We start from the raw sequence: 18792 nt of genomic DNA, 5'->3' as shown, positions 1-18792 counted from the left end.
TTTATCCTTTGCCTAAAGAAATCTCTTTACAAAATCTAAACTATGAAAACTATGGTAGTTTAAAAAACATGCTTCAAAACTTAATTTTATTTCAGACAGTGTTTAAGAATGAAAGCCTCAACGCAGAATCAAAATCTGGCTGCAGACTTCAGGAGCTTAAGGCTAAGCAGTTTATAAAGAAGGACACTGCCACCTATTGGCCCCTGAACTGGCGGAGCAAGTTGTGTACCTGCCAGGACTGTATGGTGAAGTATCTGATTAATTTCAGTGTTAGCATGTTTTGTGTACTGTGCCCCAAAATAAGGACACCTGGGAAAAACATTCAGTTTTTGTACCAGAGGAAGAAAGGAAAATAAAAAGAGCACCTGAACAGTATATTTATGGAATTAATGTTTAGGAGACCCTCAAAATTTTTACATTAAGCAAATTTATGACATAGTACTTACAGTTGGAATGTTTGTGGAAGAAATGGATAATTATGCAGTATTTTAAATTTACTTATTTTAATTTTAGTTTACTTATCTTTAGGCAAATAGCAGTTCTTTGTTATATCAAAAAGTTGCTTGGAAACACTGGTTGAAAGTTACAGTAAATTGGCCAGGTGCGATGGCTCACACATGTAATCCCAGCACTTTGGGAGGCCAAGTTGGGTGGATCACCTGAGGTCAGGAGTTTGAGACCAGTCTGACCAACATAGTGAAATCCTGTCTGTACTAAAAATACAAAATTGGCTGGGCATGGTGGCACATGCTTGTAATCCCAGCTCCTTGGGAGGCCAAGGCAGGAGAATCGCTTGAACCCGAAAGGTAGAGGTTGCAAGGAGCTGGAATCGTGCCATTGCACTCCAGCCTGGGCAAGAAGAGTGAAACTCCGTCTCACAAAAAAAAAAAAAAAAGAAAAAGAAAAAAAAGAAAGTTACAGTAAATCAGTGATTTTTAAATAAAGATCTCATAGACTCTATGACATCTGGGAAATTGGGAGAATGCTGACAGAAATTTGGGCAAAAAGAATAAATCCTTCTAGCAATTCTGTGTTAAGAGGTTCCAGTTTTTCTAGGTCTTAATATTTAAAAAATAACATTTTTAGTGATTCTGATGACACTGACTTTCTGAGAATGATAAACAATTCTAATGGGGAAACTGTTTTTGTTTTTTTTTTCTAAAGAAAATGTATGGAGATCTGGATGTCTTGTTCCTGACAGATGAATACGACACAGTTCTGGCTTATGAAAACAAAGGCAAGATTGCCCAGGCCACTGACAGGAGCGATCCCCTAATGGATACCCTTAGCAGCATGAATAGAGTCCAGCAAGTGGAACTCATTTGTGGTAAATACTGTGTGTGTGTGTGTGTGTGTGTGTGTGTGTGTGTGTGTGTGTGTGTGTGTGAAAATTCATAGTTTCTTTCACTATGTAAAAAACTATAAAGGGGGCAATAAACACCTATATTTTTAATTTAATTCAAAGAATTAAAATTGTGAATTGTAGATCATTGCTTGATTTTCATATTGGTGGGTATTCAGCTGCTGTTACCATTGTAGCAGAGTTACACGCTGGAATAATTACATGCTTGAGAAACCACAACATACACTATTCTGATAAAAGGTAGATGGATGAATAAAATTTTTCCATCCATTGAAACAATTTTTTGGACATTATGTGTCATCTTTTTGAGCAAGGCATGTCACCATTTTGACAGTTCTTGAGGTTGCTTCAGTGGTTCACAGGAAACCACTAGAGGAGAAAATACCCCCAAACCCTTGATTGAAGGCTTTTACATCCCCCCACCACTACCCAGGGGCAGCATGCCAAACTTAGTGATTTCTATCCCAGCCATTTCCACCTGGATGCCACCACTTTTATGTGTCTTTTATGACATCAATCATTTCTGTCTTTTATTATTTATTTATTTATTTTGAGACAGGGTCTTGCTCTGTTGCCCAGGCTAGAGTGCAATGGTGCATTCTCGGCTCACTGCAACCTCTGCCGCCCGGGCTCAAGTGATTCTCCTGCCTCAGTCTCTGAAGTAGCTGTGACTACAGACGCATGCCACTGTGCCCCACTAATTTTTTTTTTTGAGATGGAGTCTCACTGTGTCACCCAGGCTGGAGTGCAGTGGCACGATCTCGACTCACTGCAACCTCTGCCTTCCGGGTTCAAGTGATTCTCCTGCCTCAGCCTCCCAAGTAGCTGGGATTACAGGCGCCCGCCACCATGCCTGGCTAATTTACTTTGTATTTTTAGTAGAGACGAGGTTTCATCATGTTGGCCAAGCTGGTTTCAACCTCCTGACCTCAGGTGATCTACCCGCTTTGGCCTCCCAAAGTGCTGGGATTACAGGCGTGAGCCACCATGCCCGGTCCCCACTAATTTTTGTATTTTTAGTAGAGTCAGGGTTTCACCATGTCACCCAGGCTGGTGTTGAACTCCCGAGCTGAGGTGATCTGCCTGCCTCGGCCTCCCAAAATGCTAGGATTACAGGTTCAAGCCACTGCACCTTGTCTTTTATAACTGTTAATTTCTTTTTGCCTTTATTAGAGTAAACACTTTCAAGGATAGAGGCTGCACCTAAAAGATTTTTGTAGCCCTCAAGGTACCTTGTACATAATGTAAACTGAGTCAGTTTGTGTGGGCTGGGCGCGATGGCTCATGCCTGTAACCCCAGCACTTTGGGAGGCCAAGGCAGGTGGAACACCTGAGGTCAGGAGTTCGAGACCAGCCTGGCTGACATGGTGAAACCCCGTCTCTACTAAAAACACAAAAAAGTAGGCAGGCATGGTGGTGCGTGCCTGTAGTCCCAGCTACTCGGGAGGCAGAGACATGAGAATCACGTCAACCTGGGAGGCAGAGACTGCAGTGAGCCGAGATCGTGCCACTGCATTCCAGCCTGGGTGACAGAGTGAGACTCCGTCTCATAAAATAAAATAAAATAAAAAATAAAATAAAATAAAATAAAATAAATATTCAACAAGTCCATGGTTATTTCAGCTACCAGAATTCCAGAGAAAGAGGAAGCCCTTTTAAAAATTCTTAATCTTTATGGGATTAGAATATCTCTGCTTGTTGTGCTTTTTTTTTTTTTTTTTTTTTTTTGAGACGGAGTCTCGTTCTGTCGCCCAGGCTGGAGTGCAGTGGCGCGATCTCAGCTCACTGCAAGCTCCGCCTCCTGGGTTCACGCCATTCTCCTGCCTCAGCCTCCTGAGTAGCTGGGACTACAGGCGCCCGCCACCGCGCCCGGCTAATTTTTTGCATTTTTTTTAGTAGAGACGGGGTTTCACCGTGGTCTCGATCTCCTGACCTTGTGATCCGCCCATCTCGGCCTCCCAAAGTGCTGGGATTACAGGCGTGAGCCACCACGCCCGGCCACTTGTGCTTTTTAAAAATTTTTGCTTTTTATTTTATTTTTATTTTATTTATTTATTTTTTTTGAGACAGAGTCTCACTCTATCACCCAGGCTGGAGTGCAGTGGCGTGATCTCGGCTCACTGTAAACTCTGCCTCCCGGGTTCACGCCATTCTTCTGCTTCAGCCTCTTGAGTAGCTGGGACTACAGGCGCCCACCACTGCGTTTGGCTAATTTTTTGTATTTTTATTAGAGACGAGGTTTCACCGTGTTAGCCAGGATGGTCTCGATCTCCTGACCTCGTGATCCACCCGCCTCGGCCTCCCAAAGTTCTGGGATTACAGGCGTGAGCCACCGCGCCTGGCCGCTTTTTATTTTTTAATGAAAAAGAGTCTCAGATATCAACATGGAGGAAGTGCAGATAATTTGGGAACGAGTTTCTATGCAGCTTTCACTTAAGAAAATTTTTATTTAAACTACATTATTAACAGTCAGGTGTCAATGGCAAAGAATATTTTGTTTTGGAAAGCAAATGGTTTATCTAAATGTAAATACTTTTGTGGTTTTGATTTAGAATACAATGATTTGAAGACTGAACTTAAAGACTATCTCAAGAGATTTGCTGATGAAGGCACGGTATGTTGAGTTAAAGAATTCTAATCATAGCCCTGTAAGTTTTGAATGAAGTGTTTATTTCCTTTGATGATTAAAAATGACTGTGACTGGTGGGGCGCGGCAGCTCACACCCGTAATCCCAGCACTTTGGGAGGCTGAGGTGGGCGGATCACAAGGTCAGGAGTTCAAGACCAGTCTGGCCAATATGGTGAACCCCCATCTCTACTAAAAATACAAAAATTAGCCAGGCGTGCTGACAGGCAACTGTAGTACCAGGTACTCGGGAGGCTGAGGCAGGAGACTCGCTTGAACCCATGAGGTGGAGGTTGTAGTGAGCCGAGATCGCGCCACTGCACTCCAGCCTGGGTGACAGAGCAAGACCCCATCTCAAAAAAAAAAGAAAAAATGACTGTGACTTAAGTGGGTACTTGAGAGTTGAATTCAGGGACTATTTTGAGCAAATTGGCAGGCTAAGGGAAATGAGTAAGAGGTAGTAAAACACCAGAGTTACACTGGGAGTCCTCACCAACCCCAGCTGGGCCGGGAGGCATGATGAGAGGACGCGGCCTCTCAGAGAGTACTTGTAGCTTGGCAGAAGATCATTGGAAGGAATCCGCAGTACCGATTCTGCTGGTCCTGACCTTGAGGCATGGATCTTTGGGAGGGGGAGGGGAAAATGGGCAGGAAAAATTAACACCAGACCCATTTTCTGGAATTCTAAGTTCCATAGTTTAGAATAGAAACTGGGCATGGTGGCCAGGTGTGGTGGCTCACTCCTTAATCCCAGCACTTCAGGAGGCTGAGGTGGGCAGATCACCTGAGGTCAGGAGTTTCAACAGCAGCCTGGCCAACATGGTGAAACCTAGTCTCTACAAAAATACACAAATTAGCTGGGTATGAGGGCGGGTGCCTGTAATCCCGGCTACTCCGGAGGCTGAGAGGCAGGAGAATCGCTTGAACCTGGGAGGTGGAGGTTGCAGTAAGTCAAGATTGTGATATTGCACTCCAGCCTGGGTGTCAGAGCAAGACTCCATCTCAAAAAAAAGAAAAAAGAACTGGGCATGGTGGCTTGTACCTGTAGTTCCAGCTACTCGGGAGGCTGTCTTGAGCCCTGCTTTCTTAGAAGATACCGTCTCTGTCTACCTACTTTAGGTCGTTTTTTTCTTTTTTTCTTTTCTTTTTTTGTGGGGGGTGGGGGCATTCCTGAGTTTATTTGGGGCACACCCGGGCGAAGGCCCTGTACCTAGAAGAAGGTGTTGGGCCTCTTGGTGGTGAAGCGTGGCTTGTACTGACGGGTCTGGTGCGGGACCCGGTGGGGCAGCGGAAACTTGATCTTGGAGTCGTGGAACTGCTTGACGGCCGGCAGCACTTGCTGGCTGTGATCGCCTCCACCTTCATGATCTGGATGGAGTGGGCCGGGCGCCCATGTCTCGGTAGCACTGGGTAACAGCGCCCGCAGTGGTCAGGTCCTGGTATTCCTGGTACATGTTGTGGGTGCCGCCCCGGGAGTTACAGCGCAGCCAGATGCCGAAGTTCTTGACCCGCAGTGGGGACTTCTCAAACACCTGCCCACAGTAGACAATCTCCCCTGAAGACTTCTTCATCTTCTTTAACTGAGATACGAAGTACCAGAGCGGGACTTGGCGACGACATGATTAGGCGCAAAGATTCGCATGCGGTAGAGGGGCGGTGTGTGGCATTTGGGGGTGGGCAGGCAGCGACCCACCACCTTGTACTGGTAGTGTGTCCGAGGCCTTCATGGCGTCCTCTCCGCGCTCGCCACCACCCGCCAAAGGCTAGGTGGTTTCTTTCTTTGTCATAAATGTGGGAAGAACATTTAACTGCCTGAGTTTCTGGACAGGGTCACAGTGCTGCCGGCTGCCTTTCTGCAAAATGAATTGTAAAGTTAAAAGAGCCTTCTCCTAAATGGTTTTCTCAGGTTTTAGAGACTGTTCTTCACTATCACTGGGAATAGTTCCTACTTCCTTACAGTTCTTTTTTTCTTTTTTCTTTTTGAGACGGAGTCTTGCTCTGTCACCCAGGCTGGAGTGCAGTGGCGTGATCTCGGCTCACTGCAACCTCCGCCTCCCAGGTTCACACCATTCTCCTACCTCAGCCTCCCAAGTAGCTGGGACTACAGGCGACCGCCACCTCGCCCGGCTAGTTTTTTGTATTTTTAGTAGAGATGGGGTTTTTAGCCAGGATGGTCTCGATTTCCTGACCTCGTGATCCACCCACCTCAGCCTCCCAAAGTGCTGGGATTACAGGCGTGAGCCACTGCACCCGTCTTTCCCTACAGTTCTTAAAACTTAATGTAGTTATTCTTGTTTCTGTTGCAGAGACTATCCTCTGGTTAATACAGACTCAAGCTTCTTTGGTGCTAGAACTAAGAATGTTCATGGGTGTAATGGGGCATTCTGCCTCAGTGTGGTAACCTCTGTGTGTGTGGACATTCGAGGTGTTTCAAATAGTGTGCAGGCATGCCCTCTTTTCTTTATTTTATCACACACATATACTTAAAATTACATAAAAGAAAAAGGTAGGCATGTTCTCTTTTTTCATGCACATTGGAGACTTTTACTCAAAGTCTTCACAGGTATCTTAAACATCCGGGTCCTTGTTATCACCAGAGCCACTCTTTAGGAGAGAATGTTTTATCTGACCAGATAATTTAAAAGGTCACAAAAATGTGGTATTTTTGTTGTTTGTTCCATGACATTACTAACCAGATCTTCACAGAAAAAGAAAAAAACCTCAGGTTGCCATAAAGCTTATCTGCTTTGGTTGTATTTGTCCATAGGGATAATGTTAATAAGTTCTAGCTGTTTTAGATGATAGACTGCCTTTTATTTAATGTTTGTATCTAACAAAATAAAAACAACAAAAAAACACAAAAAAAACCACTTAGACTGGGTGCAGTGTCTCATGCCTGTAATCCCAGCACTTGGGAGGCTAAGGTGGGAGGATTGCTTGAGCCCAGGAGTTCAAGACTAGCCTGGGCAAGATGATGAGACCCCGCCTCTACAAAAAAAAAAAAAAAAATTTAGCCAGGCATGGTGATGTGTGCCTGTGGTCCCAGCTACTTGGGAGGCTGAGATCGGAGGATCGCTTGAGCCCAGGAATTTGAGGCTCCAATGAGCTATAATCATACCTCCGTACTCCAGCCTGGGTGACAGCACGAGACCCCGTCTCTAAAAAGCAATAATAATTAATAAACCTAAGAACTACAAATTTTCTGAAATAAATTTAAAAACTGATTTTTTATTGAACCCAAGTATTCATTCACTAGCATTTCTCCTCTGCATGTTAGCTGTGGCCGTTGGAGGATATCCAGAAACCAAAAGCTGCACAGTCTCATTTGTGTGTTGCTAGGTCTCCTCCTACAGTATCCTTGCTAGAGATACTATTTCCTTTCGCTTACGGGCTTTCTGTGGTTAACGTTTGTAATCCAAGGTAGGGACAGATCCTTCGTTTTGCACCTTGCAAGTATCCTATTTATTAGCATTTTGTTAAGTGTAAATTCCCATGCCATTTAGCCAAGTACATTAGAATTTTGAGCTGCGGTCACTTCAGGCTGTGTTCAGCCTCTGCATCCTGTTAGGGGTTCAGATTCCTCACTGGTTGAGCAGCAGTATTACTGTTGGTGCTTGTGAAACTGGTGTATCAGCTACTGGTCTGAGAAAATTATTCCAAGTTAGCATTGATATTTTGAGTATGTTAGCAGCACTTACTAGGGAATGAGAGGGAAGTTTTCACCTTATACCCTCTTTCTTTCTTTCTCTTTATCTCTTTCTCATTTTGCTGAAATGCATTCACGTGCTCTCTTTTTCTTTCTCTTTCCTTCACTCTTCTTGTCTCACTGTCCTTCTTTCTGAACAATAAGCATGTGTTACCTTATTAAAAAACAAACATGCTGAGTGTCATGGCTCATACCTATAATCCCAGCATTCTGGGAGGGAGTGGTGGGAGGATCACTTGAGCTCAGAAGTTTGAGACCAGTTGTGGGTAATATAGTGAGACCTCGTATCTACACAAAATTTAAAAATTAACCAGGCGTGGACTGGCCGCGGTGGCTCACGCCTATAATCCCAGCACTTTGGGAGGCTGAGGCGGGCGGATCACGAGGTCAGGAGATCGAGACCATCCTGGCTAACATGGTGAAACCTCGTCTGTACTAAAAATACAAAAAAAAATTAGCCAGGTGTGGTGGCGGGCACCTGTAGTCCCATCTACTCGGGAGGCTGAGGCAGGAGAGTGGCATGAACCCGGGAGGCAGAGCTTGCAGTGAGCCGAGATTGTGCCACTGTACTCCTGCACTCCAGCCTGGGCAACAGAGCGAGACTCCATCTCAAAAACAAATAAACAAACAACAACAACAACAAACAATTAGCCAGGTGTGGTGTGCACCCTATAGTCCCAGCTCCTTGGGAGGCTGAGGTGGGAGGTTTGCTTGAGTCAACGAGGTCGAGGCTGCAGTGAACTGTGATTGCGCCACTCCACTCCAGTCTGGGTTGCAGAGGGAGACCCTGTCTCAAAAAATAAATAAACAAACCTGTTTCTGTGATGGCATTAGACAGCTTTCGATGGATCCATTGGCACAGACTCGCTGTTGGGGTGGGCAGGGACTGCCAGGTTGTCCAGTTGGCTTTTTGTTTTGTTTTGTTTTGTTTATTTTGAGATGGAGTCTCACTCTGTCGCCCAGGCTGGAGTGTAGTGGCACGATCTCGGCTCACTGCGGCCTCCGCCTCCCGGGTACAAGCAATTCTCCTGTCTCAGCCTCCTGAGTAGCAGGGATTACAGGCCCCCGTCACCATGCCTGGCTAATTTTTGTGTTTTCAGTAGAGACAGGGTTTCGCCATGTTGTCCAGGCTGGTTCTTGAACTCCTGGCCCCAGCAATCCGCTCACCTCGCCCTCCCAAAGTGCTGGGATTACAGGCGTGAACCACTGCACCTAGACCAGTTTGCTTCTTTATTTGTATTTTCCCTTTGTCTTATTTTGTTATTTGTAATATTTTATTTTGCTAATATCATAAACACCTTTGTATGGGACACTAAATCCTTTTTCCAATAAAATAGATAAATTTCCATTTTTATTGCATAAGGTGGATTTATTCAAAGTGCTGCTTCTATAGTATGAGTTTTTTCCCAATTATTTTTCTATGTATATAGCAAATATCTTTAATTTTAGACTCTTAAGTTTGTTTTTTTCATTGATGACAAAGAGGGAAAAGTTTTTTTTTTGAGACAGAGTCTTGCTCTGTCGCCCAGGCTGGAGTGCAGTGGCATGATCTGGGCTCACTGCCAGCTCCGCCTCCTGGGTTCATGCCATTCTCCTGCCTCAGCCTCCCGAGTAGCTGGGACTGCAGGCGCCCGCCACCGCGCCCGGCTAATTTTTTGTATTTTTTTAGTAGAGACGGGGTTTCACCGTGTTAGCCAGGATGGTCTTGATCTCCTGACCTCATGTTCCACCCGCCTCAGCCTCCCAAAATGCTGGGATTACAGGCATGAGCCACTGTGCCTGGCCAGAGGGAAAAGCTTTTTAGTTCCTTTTTCTTAACACCTCTGTTGCTGGTAAAGAAAGCACAATCTCCCAGTATAGTACATTTTGTTTTTTGTGGGTGCTTTTGCAGAGCTGGAGGACATTCAGAAACACAGCTGTGGTAAGAGGGTATGGGCAGTGGTCTGAGGAGGACTTTGGGGTTCTCAGTTTGTGTGCTGGCTCTGCCAATTTCAGCTCATCTTGAGAACTTGCCACGTGCCAGGCAGTGTTTTGTGGGTGTTGTCGCTCATCCAGCCTTCAGTTGACCCTGCTAGATAGGTGCTGCTGTTGTCTCATTTTGTAAAGGGATACTGCAGTAGGGGTCACCCAGCTTGGAACCATTCTGCTGTTGTGCCCAGCTGTGTGGCTCTGAGCAGGTCAGCCCTGTGTGCCTGAGCATCCCTCCTAGAAAATGGAGATGGTGGCTGGGCGCGGTGGCTCAAGCCTGTAATCCCAGCACTTTGGGAGGCCGAAGTGGGTGGGTCATAAGGTCAGGAGTTCGAGACCAGGCTGGACAACATGGTGAAACCTTGTCTTTACTAAAAATACAAAAACTAGCTGGGCATGGTGGTACGTGCCTGTAATCCCAGCTACTGGGGAGGCTGAGGCAACAGAATGGTTTGAACCCAGGAGGTGGAGGTTGCATGAGCTGAGATCATGCCACTGCACTCCAGCCTGGGTGACAGAGCAAGACTCCATCTCAAAAAAAAACAGAAAATGGAGATGGTATCATTAACTGCACATGAACGTAATTCTTAGCAGTATCATTTGACTTGTTTGTGAATGCTATGGCCTCATAATTGCGATTCTGTTACTTAGTTCTCTTTCATAATCTTTGCTTTTCATCAACAGGTTGTTAAGAGAGAGGACATTCAGCAGTTCTTTGAAGAGTTTCAGTCAAAAAAGAGAAGAAGAGTGGACGGGATGCAGTATTACTGCAGCTAGAGTGGAGTATGAAGCTTCTCATTCAGGCCAATGAAAATGCACTTCCCATTCTTGGAATAAAAGAGGTGTGGTTCACATTCGGCCCCCTTTCCATCCTCCTCTGTTTGGAGAGGCCTCGCGCTCCCTTCATTCTCTTTAGCTGCAGTAGCCACAGTGTGGATGCTGACGTCACAGCCAGTGTCCTCTGTGACTCAGCTAGTGCAGCTCATTCCACAGACTTCTCCAGTGTACTCCTACTCCAGTGCACCCAGGGTTATTTGCCTAGTTTTTTAAAGTTTGATTTGGTTTTGAGAAAGCAAATTGGTGTCTTGTTTAATGATCTGTTATTTCACTCCCAGAGGTGTGTGTTTTGCCACAGAGCTGTTGCCTCCCAGAACCTCCTCCGCAGGCGTCACGGAAGGCTCTCTTCCCGCCACCTAGAACCCCTGCAGGTCCCCTTGCCCCTATGATCGTGGTGCCTTGGGTCAAAGCTTCCTCAAGCCTGGTCTGCTCCTTCTTTCACATCCCTGTTTTCTGAGGTTTGGCCATAGCTTAGAAAGGATCTTGGGGCTTGTTTTCTCTAGGCCCAACCTCCAGAGTAGCCGGGACTGATGGTTTCTGGTCTGGATGTCTGTCACAGCAGAGAGATTAGCAGGTGATAGGGCTGAGGAAGCAAACCTTTGTTATGAATTTCACTAATACAGTTCAAGTGAAATTTTTGTTCACGATTCTACTGGCACTAGAATTAGAATTTCAGTACTGTAGCGCTCACAGGGCTTCCTGGAGAACATTTGCCAGTATACTAGTCCCTTTTCTGCTGCCTAGAAAACAGACCGGGTCTCACCCCTGTGAAATCTTGGTGGTTTACGAAGTCCTCTGGATTTCTTGATATTATCAGGGATATTCATAAGCATATATCAAAAATGGACCTATTTTGATATTCTATTATGAAAATGTTATTAGAACCCCAATAAATTATTATTTTCCCCCTCGAATCTGTGCTACAGAAAACAGCTCCTGAGTTAGCTTACTTGTAGTAAGCAGGGCAGGGAGCCCTGTTTTGGAAGAGACAGACTGTGGAAGAGATTCCAAACAAGGCCCGAGGCCGCATGAATGCAGAGTTTTGTGTATATAATGTTAACGTCCGCCGCCGCTTCCCTAGCGACATGAGATCTTGTTTTTGAAGATCCTCATGGAAGGTTGTACAGAGCCCCACATTTGAGGGGAAGTCCTTTCAGTTGATACGAGACCTCTTTAACGCCCCTCAGTCTGTGGAGTAAAGGCCTTGTGATACACACAGAGCCCTCAGCTTCTCTCCCTCTGGAGGAACAAGGTCTTTCCTGACAGTCGGAGACACATCTTGATGTATGTTAATAAAAGCATTTCAGGCTGTGGGGCCATCATATATATTAATACTCCTTATGTGTCCAGCATCCATGTATTCATTTGAGTGCCCAATCCCTGGACGAGATGAACTAGGCCTTATAAAAAGTCAAAGCCTCAAAGAAATGGCACAACCATGTTCTTCAGCACTCAGTCTCTTAATTACAGATCCTCACGAAGGGTGGTAAGTGGAGCTGGAAGCTCTTGTGGCCGTAGGACATGCTGGTGAGCCCTGAGCTGGCCTTGTGCAGAGGGCTCCGTTCAAAGGCTCAGGGTGTCTTTGAGGCTGTTTATCAAGCTTGGGAGCTCTTCCAAGTCTGAGAATGTTTCGAACCCTTTTTGCAAGGTTCCACTACTAGTATACCATCATGTCCAGAAAGCTTTTAATCTTCTCAAATATCTGATGTAACTACCAGAAAGTCCCTTACTTCCTATGACCGATCAGGACCAAGTCTTGGAGGTGATGTGTTACATTACATGCAGCATAATAGTACCAATCAGTTAACCCAACGCTGAAGGGCTTGTTTTATGAAAGGTACTATTCCTTCTTTCACATTAACTGGAAACTTCTTTTTTTTACCTGTTGTTCACAACTAGTTTTCTTATCGACTGTATTGGACTGTCTCTTCTTGTAGAGACTGATTTTGGCCAACATATTAATGCATGTTTTATGCAAAACACAAATACGATATTAGTTGCTTTTAAGGAGTTCTGGCATTGTATGTGCATTTTTGTAGAAGTTGTTCTAATCAGGTTTCTGTAAGATTTAAATAAAACCAATACAAAATCATTGCTTTTCAGATTGTTTTTAGTCGTATTTAAGTCTACACAGCCTCCCTCTGCAGGTTATAAGAAAATGAGGCCGGGCGCGGTGGCTCAGGCCTGTAATCCCAGCACTTTGGGAGGCCGAGGCAGGCGGATCACGAGGTTAGGAGATCGAGACCATCCTGGCTAACACAGTAAAACCCCGTCTCTAATAAAAATACAAAAAATTAGCCGGGCGCGGTGGCGGCGCCTGTAGTCCCCGCTACTTGGGAGGCTGAGGCAGGAGAATGGTGTGAACCCGGGAGGCGGAGCTTGCAGTGAGCCGAGATTGCGCCACTGCACTCCAGCCTGGGCAACAGAGTGAGACTCCGTCTCAAAAGAAAAAAAATGCATAGAGCCGGGCATGGAGGTTCATGCCTGTAGTCCCAGCTACTTGGGAGGCTGATGCAGGAGGATTGCTTGAAGCCCAGGAGTTGGAGGCTATAGAGTGCCGTGGTTGCATCTGTGAATAGCCACTCACTGCACTACAGCCTGGGCAACAGAGCGAGACCTCGTCTCCTCAAAAGAAATGTAATGGTATATTCTAACAGCTCTTCCCGCCCTGGGGTCCTGCCCTCAAAGCAGAGGGACTGGTTCACGACATTGGGTAGTTCACTATTCTGCTATTCTATAAAATGCAGCCTGATCCAAGGTCCCCTGAGCAGAGCTCCTTCATCCACCCGACTTCACTATACCCCCTGGGGTCTAATAATTGGGGTCTAGATGAACAGCAGAACAAAGCAATGGGCTGGGTGTGACCAGTCACAGTGTTCAGGTACTGCTCTGTGCAGAGGGAGAGAGGGCTGGAGCTGACAGCCTGAGAAAAATGTGAGGTCCACCCTGCACAGTAGCCATTATTTCTAAGTAAACATAAAAACAACCCAAAAAGCCAGTAGAGTGACCCATCTTTGGCCTCCCCCAAACTCCTGCTACCTTGGATGTGGACTTATGGTCATCACCCGTGGTGAGTTCAACTTAAGTGGGTAAAGTGTTCTCTGCAGTCCTGGAGTTGCTTACACAGCTAAAAAGAGACGACTCTATAATCATCAATGCCCCGGAGACTGCCATTCTCCCACCTCCCTTGAAGGACATTAGTGGAGCAGAAGAAAATTGAAAGATCAGTCTGCATGGTTACAGGACCAGGAAGTGGCCTAGTCCAGCCCCTACTGAAGGTCATTGCTACCTGGGGAACATGGGAAGTACAGGAAGCCAACCTGGCCGACCTCCCGGGAGCCAGTAAGGCCACATCCCATTTGGGTCACTGCGTTCATCCTCTTTTGCATTGCCATAAAGAAATACCTGAGGCTGGGATAGGCACAGTGACTCAGAGCTGTAATCCCAGCACTTTCGGAGGCCGAGGTGGGAGAATTGCTTGAGTCCAGGAGTTCAAGACCAATCTGGGCAACATGGCGAAACCCTGTGTCTACAAGAAGTACAAAAATTGGCTGGGCGTAGTGGCGGACACCTGCAGTCCCAGCTACTTGTGAGGCTGAGGTGGGAGGATCACTTGGGCCTGAGAGGTTGAGGTTGTAATGAGCTGTGATTGTGCCACTGCACTGCACTCCAGCCTGGGTGACAGAGTAAGGTCTTATCTCATAAATAAATAAATAAATATACCAGAGACTGAGTGATTTATAAGAAGAGAGGTTTATCTTGCCTCACGGTTCTACAGGCTGCATGGCACTGGCGTCTGCTTCTCCCCAGGAGGAGGTTTTTGCATAGGAAAGACGTGGGGAGCAACAAATGGTTTTGTTGCAGCACAGGCTAGGCTGGGGCAGAAGACAGGTGCTGAGTGGCTTGGAGCTGCCTGCTGGGCATCTGAGAGGGGTGCTGTGTAAATAGATCTGAGGTCCAGGGGCCAAGGCTGGGGATGAGCTTTGGGAGTGATCAGCAGCCACACTCATTGGCACCATGGAAATGAATGGGCTCTTCCCCAGGGAGATAAGGAAAAGTGAGAAGGAAAGGGGGCCTCGGGCAGATGCCAGGGACACCAGCGCTGAAATGAAGGCCGAAGCTGAGGTGCAGGTTGAGAAGGGCAGCCCGGGGGTTGGGGAGGCCAAGAACCCACGTTACAGAAGTTGGGGTGCCTCTGCAGCAAAGTCAAGAGCAAAAGGGTCTGGGTCCATTGAGATTTTAAGTTCTAAGCCTACTTAGAAATAAGACAGATCCCCACCCCCATTTTATTCCTGGTAAGGCTGATTTGGGGTAACGTGGCCTTGTCTGTGGTTGCTTGGGCCCCTCCTTGGTCCTACACTCCAGGAGGTAGGCTGGTCCGAGGGCAGGCACCCTCTACACAGCAAGCAGCATTCTTCATGCTAAGCCCCTGACGTTGGTTGAGGACACTCCAGAGCTAATGTCCTGGTTGGGCACTTGGTTCCCAAGAAGGAGAGAGGGAGGGGAGGGACCAAGGCAGGACAGAGCCTTGGCATCAGGCAGGCCAGAGGCGAGTGAGGGGATGGGGGGCAGGAGTGCTCCTGGATAGAAGGGAAATGAGGGGGGGGCCAGGGGCCCCAACAGCATCCACTGCGTTTAATGATGAAGGTCACCAGCGGGTGACCTTGGCTAGAGCAATTTCCACAAGTGGCGGGTGGAGGCCAGATTGCAGAGGGCAGGGAGTGTGCACAGTTGGCACCACTGTGAGGGGACAAGGAGAGGGTGCGGCTGCAGAAGGCCAGTCCAGGGAGTTGCTTGTTGAAGTTCAGAGACACTTGGGCCAACGCACATTCTTAAGGTGGAGCCATTGCTGAGAGTGGACCACAGGTGACATTGGAGCTGTTAGAAGATGGGATAGGATGGGACAGAAGGACCACCAGACCTGGTGGCAGGGGGATGCAGGTGAGGGTGTTGGAATGAGGCCTCAAAATCAAGGGAGTTCCATTGGCAGCCTCCATTTCCCTGGGAGGTGGGAGGGGAGGAGTGAGCTGGAGGATGGCTCAGGTAAGAGGAGGGAAGAGGTGGGGGGGGAGGAGTGCGCTGGAGGGCGGCTCAGGTGAGAGAAGAGGGGTGGAAAGTGGCCCCGAGAAGAACAGGTTAAGGCTGACCCGCAGGACCCAGGCACAGTGAGCCACGGGAGGCTGGGGACCACAGGTACCACTGGGGCATGGCTGTCTTCAGTCTCCCAAAGCTGGAGATGGACACCCTGTTTATGGGTTGAGTTGGGCGGGGAGGATGGGTTGCAGCTGGGCACGTTGAGACGGCTGCCACCTATGGAAGCTGGACCATCCTGGCAGGGGAGCAAGGAGGCCAGAGTTTCAGAGGAGGTCCAGGGAGAGGCTCTGGACAGGAGGCGATCCGGCCTGAGAGCGGGCAGTGAGGTTAGGATTTCAAAGGTAGAGACGTTCTGGGGACAGGGGAGAGCTGTGCCATGGACAGGTAGCTGGAGACGGTCTAGGCAGCTACCAGGATGACACCAGAGAGGACGTTAGTGAGGTTGGAGCCAAAGCCTTCAGGATACGAAAGGAGTGACTGGGGGTGGCAGCTGCAAGGGTGGGAGTGGGACACTGGACCGTGGGGGCTGGAGAGGTGCTGGGGTGTTAGAGAGAGAGACGTCTCCCACCACTCTTCCTGACACACAGTCCGTGGAAAGAGTGAGAAGGAGCCCACGTCCTGGGAGAGGGCTAAGTGGGCGAGGAGGAGCTAGGAGGGCAGCCAGGGCAGGAGGCAGGAGGGGCGGGGTAGGAGCACAAGGACGCTGGCACTGGGGATGGGGGAGGACACCTGAGCAGGGCGGGGAAACAACCTTGGGTGTCATCCGGGGACTTCTGTAGGAAGAAGCCTGGCGAGGGAGAGCGGCAGCGGCAGGCACAGGGTCACCTGACTGCAACTCTGCAAAGAACCCAGTCCCAGCAGCCCAGGAATGGTGGGATGTTGGGGGCACTAAGGTCTCTCGGGGTCACTTACATTTGGACTTCCCAGGGACTTCAGTGGCTCCGCTGGAACATGGAGAGATGGGAAGAACAATTGCTTTTACATCAGTCTCAGAGGGCAGGGAGGCATTTATGGTGCCTCTGCTGGAACGAGGGTCCCACGGTACCGTCCATCGTCCGTCAGGATCCACACAGCAGGAGGTGCGCGGCGAGTGTTACCGCCTGAGCTCCGCCTCCTGTTAGATCCGCGGCGGCATTAGATTCTCATAGGAGGAGAACTCTATTGAGAACTGCGCATGAGAGGGATCTAGGTTGCGCGCTTCTTATGAGAATCCAATGTTAAAAGCAATGCGCTTGAATCATCCCGAAACCAACCTCCCCACCCCCCACCCTCCCCAACCGCCCCCCGCCCCGCCCCGCCACCCCTATCCGTGGAAAAAGTGTCTTCCATGAAACCGGTCCCTGGTGCCAAAAGGGTTGGCAATGACTGTACCAGAAGATTCCAGAGATGGAGGGTATTCGTGGAGCTAGCTAGATGAAGGGTGAGGAATTCCAGGAGAGTGCAGGCGTCTACAGGTGCCCACAGGAGCCCGTAGCAGCCCTGCAAGGCAGGTATTGAGGAGGATTTTCTTCACCTGAACCTGAGGATGAGAACTATTGCACAGGGTGACTTGAGGATCGTGGGTCAGACATGGAAAGCCCGCGACCAGCGCTCAAGAAGTGCACTCGCATTATCTCCAGTTTAAGGATGAGGAGAGGGGTTAGGCGCTTTGCCCCAGCTTCCACAGCCAGGAAGTGGCAGATGCAGGCCCAGCCCCGGCCCCGCCCTGCAGGTACCCCGAGGATCCCCCAGCCCGGGCAGGCCTTCCTCCTGCCTTCCTCCCTCCTCCCAGCCATGCTTTCCTGGCTCTGCCTCCTCACCCTCTCTGAAGACCCTCCACAGGCCAACAGCCTGCACAAGAACAGTCCCCAAAGCTTGGAGACAAGGCATGAGAGCCCGAATCCAAGGCTCTGCGAGATGAGGCTCAAAGCACCGGCAAGCTCTCCGAGGGGCACAGCTTAATCCCAGGCTGGGGAAAGGCACGGGGCTGGCACCGGAGGAAACGGACGTGGTTGTATGGAACTAGTGAGCTCTGGGTTTCAGAGACGGAATAAAAAAGGGTCCGCAGGCAAGAGGCTTGGAGACAGATGGACCTGTTGGGTGGGCCGTGGAGCTAAACTCCAGACTGGGGTGATGCCCATGAGAAACCCCAAGACCGTGAGTGCAATGTATAAAGCCAGGTGTGGAGCAAGGACAGTTAGCTGACTACAGGGAGTGTGGAAACACATGACTCACTTCCATACTTTCTGTGAGAGGACAGCCTTGAACCGAAAAAGCAGAGCAAAAGCAGGCGAGCATGGGCAGAAGGAGTCGGGAGGCCCTGCAGAAGTGACTCGGGAACTATTCATAGCACTCTAGGTAGGACGACCGAGAGAGAGACAGGGACCCCAACGCCAGAAATGACCATAGGTCTCAATTCATTTGCTTTTGTACTTTTAGGTGTGGGATGGTAGATTCTGGAAACTATGGACTGGTGACCTGACAGGTGTCCCCTAGAGGCTTCTAAAACAAACTAGCAGCTACCGTGGAATGATTTCTGAACACCCGGAGAGAGGAGCTGCAAGTAGGAAGTGAGGAATCCTTAAGAACAAATGATGGGACCCAAATGTCCATCAATGATAGACTGGATAAAGAAAATGTGGCACATATACACCATGGAATACTATGCAGCCGTGAAAAAGGATGAGTTCATGTTCTTTGCAGGGACATGGATGAAGGTGGAAACCATCATTCTCAGCAAACTTACATAGGAACTGAAAACCAAACACCACACGTTCTCACTCATAAGTGAGAGTTGAACAATGAGAACACATGGTCACGGGGGAAACACCACACACCGGGGCCTGTCAGAGGGTGGGGGCTGGGGAGGGAGAGCATTAGGAGAAATACCTAATGTAGGTGACAGGTTAATGGGTGCAGCAAACCACCATGGCACGTGTATACCTATGTAACAAACCTATACATTCTGCACATATAACCCAGAACTTAAAGTATATATATAAAAGAACAAATGATGTGGAGCCGACCTCCTTCTCCTGTTGATAAATCAACCAGCTTCCCGGAGGACAAGGGAAGCCTACGTGTGTGACAAGGTCTCTCATGACTGACCCACAAGATGACAGTAATGATGACCCCAGCCAGCTTCCAGGGACAGCTCGGTAGTCTCCTCACTCCTCACAATGCCTTCAGTTTCCCTCCTCTCCACCACTAAGCTACTCA

The 18792-nt window shown here is 48.3% G+C and overlaps 2 protein-coding genes and 1 pseudogene across 4 annotated transcripts in view; 1 reads left to right on the top strand and 2 right to left on the bottom strand.

Moving 5' to 3' along the window:
- The window catches only part of UBR7 (ubiquitin protein ligase E3 component n-recognin 7), a 367041-nt gene extending 354451 nt beyond the window's left edge, over positions 1-12590 (top strand). For 2 of the 3 annotated variants that reach the window (XM_050799132.1, XM_050799134.1), the window contains 4 exons: positions 96-245; positions 1165-1327; positions 3916-3977; positions 10348-12590. In XM_050799132.1, coding sequence (XP_050655089.1) covers positions 96-245; positions 1165-1327; positions 3916-3977; positions 10348-10440 — 468 coding nt within the window. In that variant the 3' untranslated portion in view covers positions 10441-12590. The remainder of the gene's footprint in view (positions 1-95; positions 246-1164; positions 1328-3915; positions 3978-10347) is intronic. The other variant, XM_050799133.1, reaches the window with a different exon arrangement.
- The window catches only part of LGMN (legumain), a 1022235-nt gene that overhangs the window by 509601 nt on the left and 493842 nt on the right, over positions 1-18792 (bottom strand). The gene's annotated exons all lie outside the window — the stretch shown is intronic.
- Positions 5072-5918, bottom strand: LOC126959694 (60S ribosomal protein L18a-like; annotated as a pseudogene).

Source organism: Macaca thibetana, chromosome 7, assembly GCF_024542745.1.
Source record: "Macaca thibetana thibetana isolate TM-01 chromosome 7, ASM2454274v1, whole genome shotgun sequence".
NCBI classification, from domain to species: Eukaryota; Metazoa; Chordata; class Mammalia; order Primates; family Cercopithecidae; genus Macaca; species Macaca thibetana.
The sequence above is the reverse complement of the archived record's forward strand: the minus strand, read 5'-3'. Positions and strand labels throughout refer to the sequence as shown.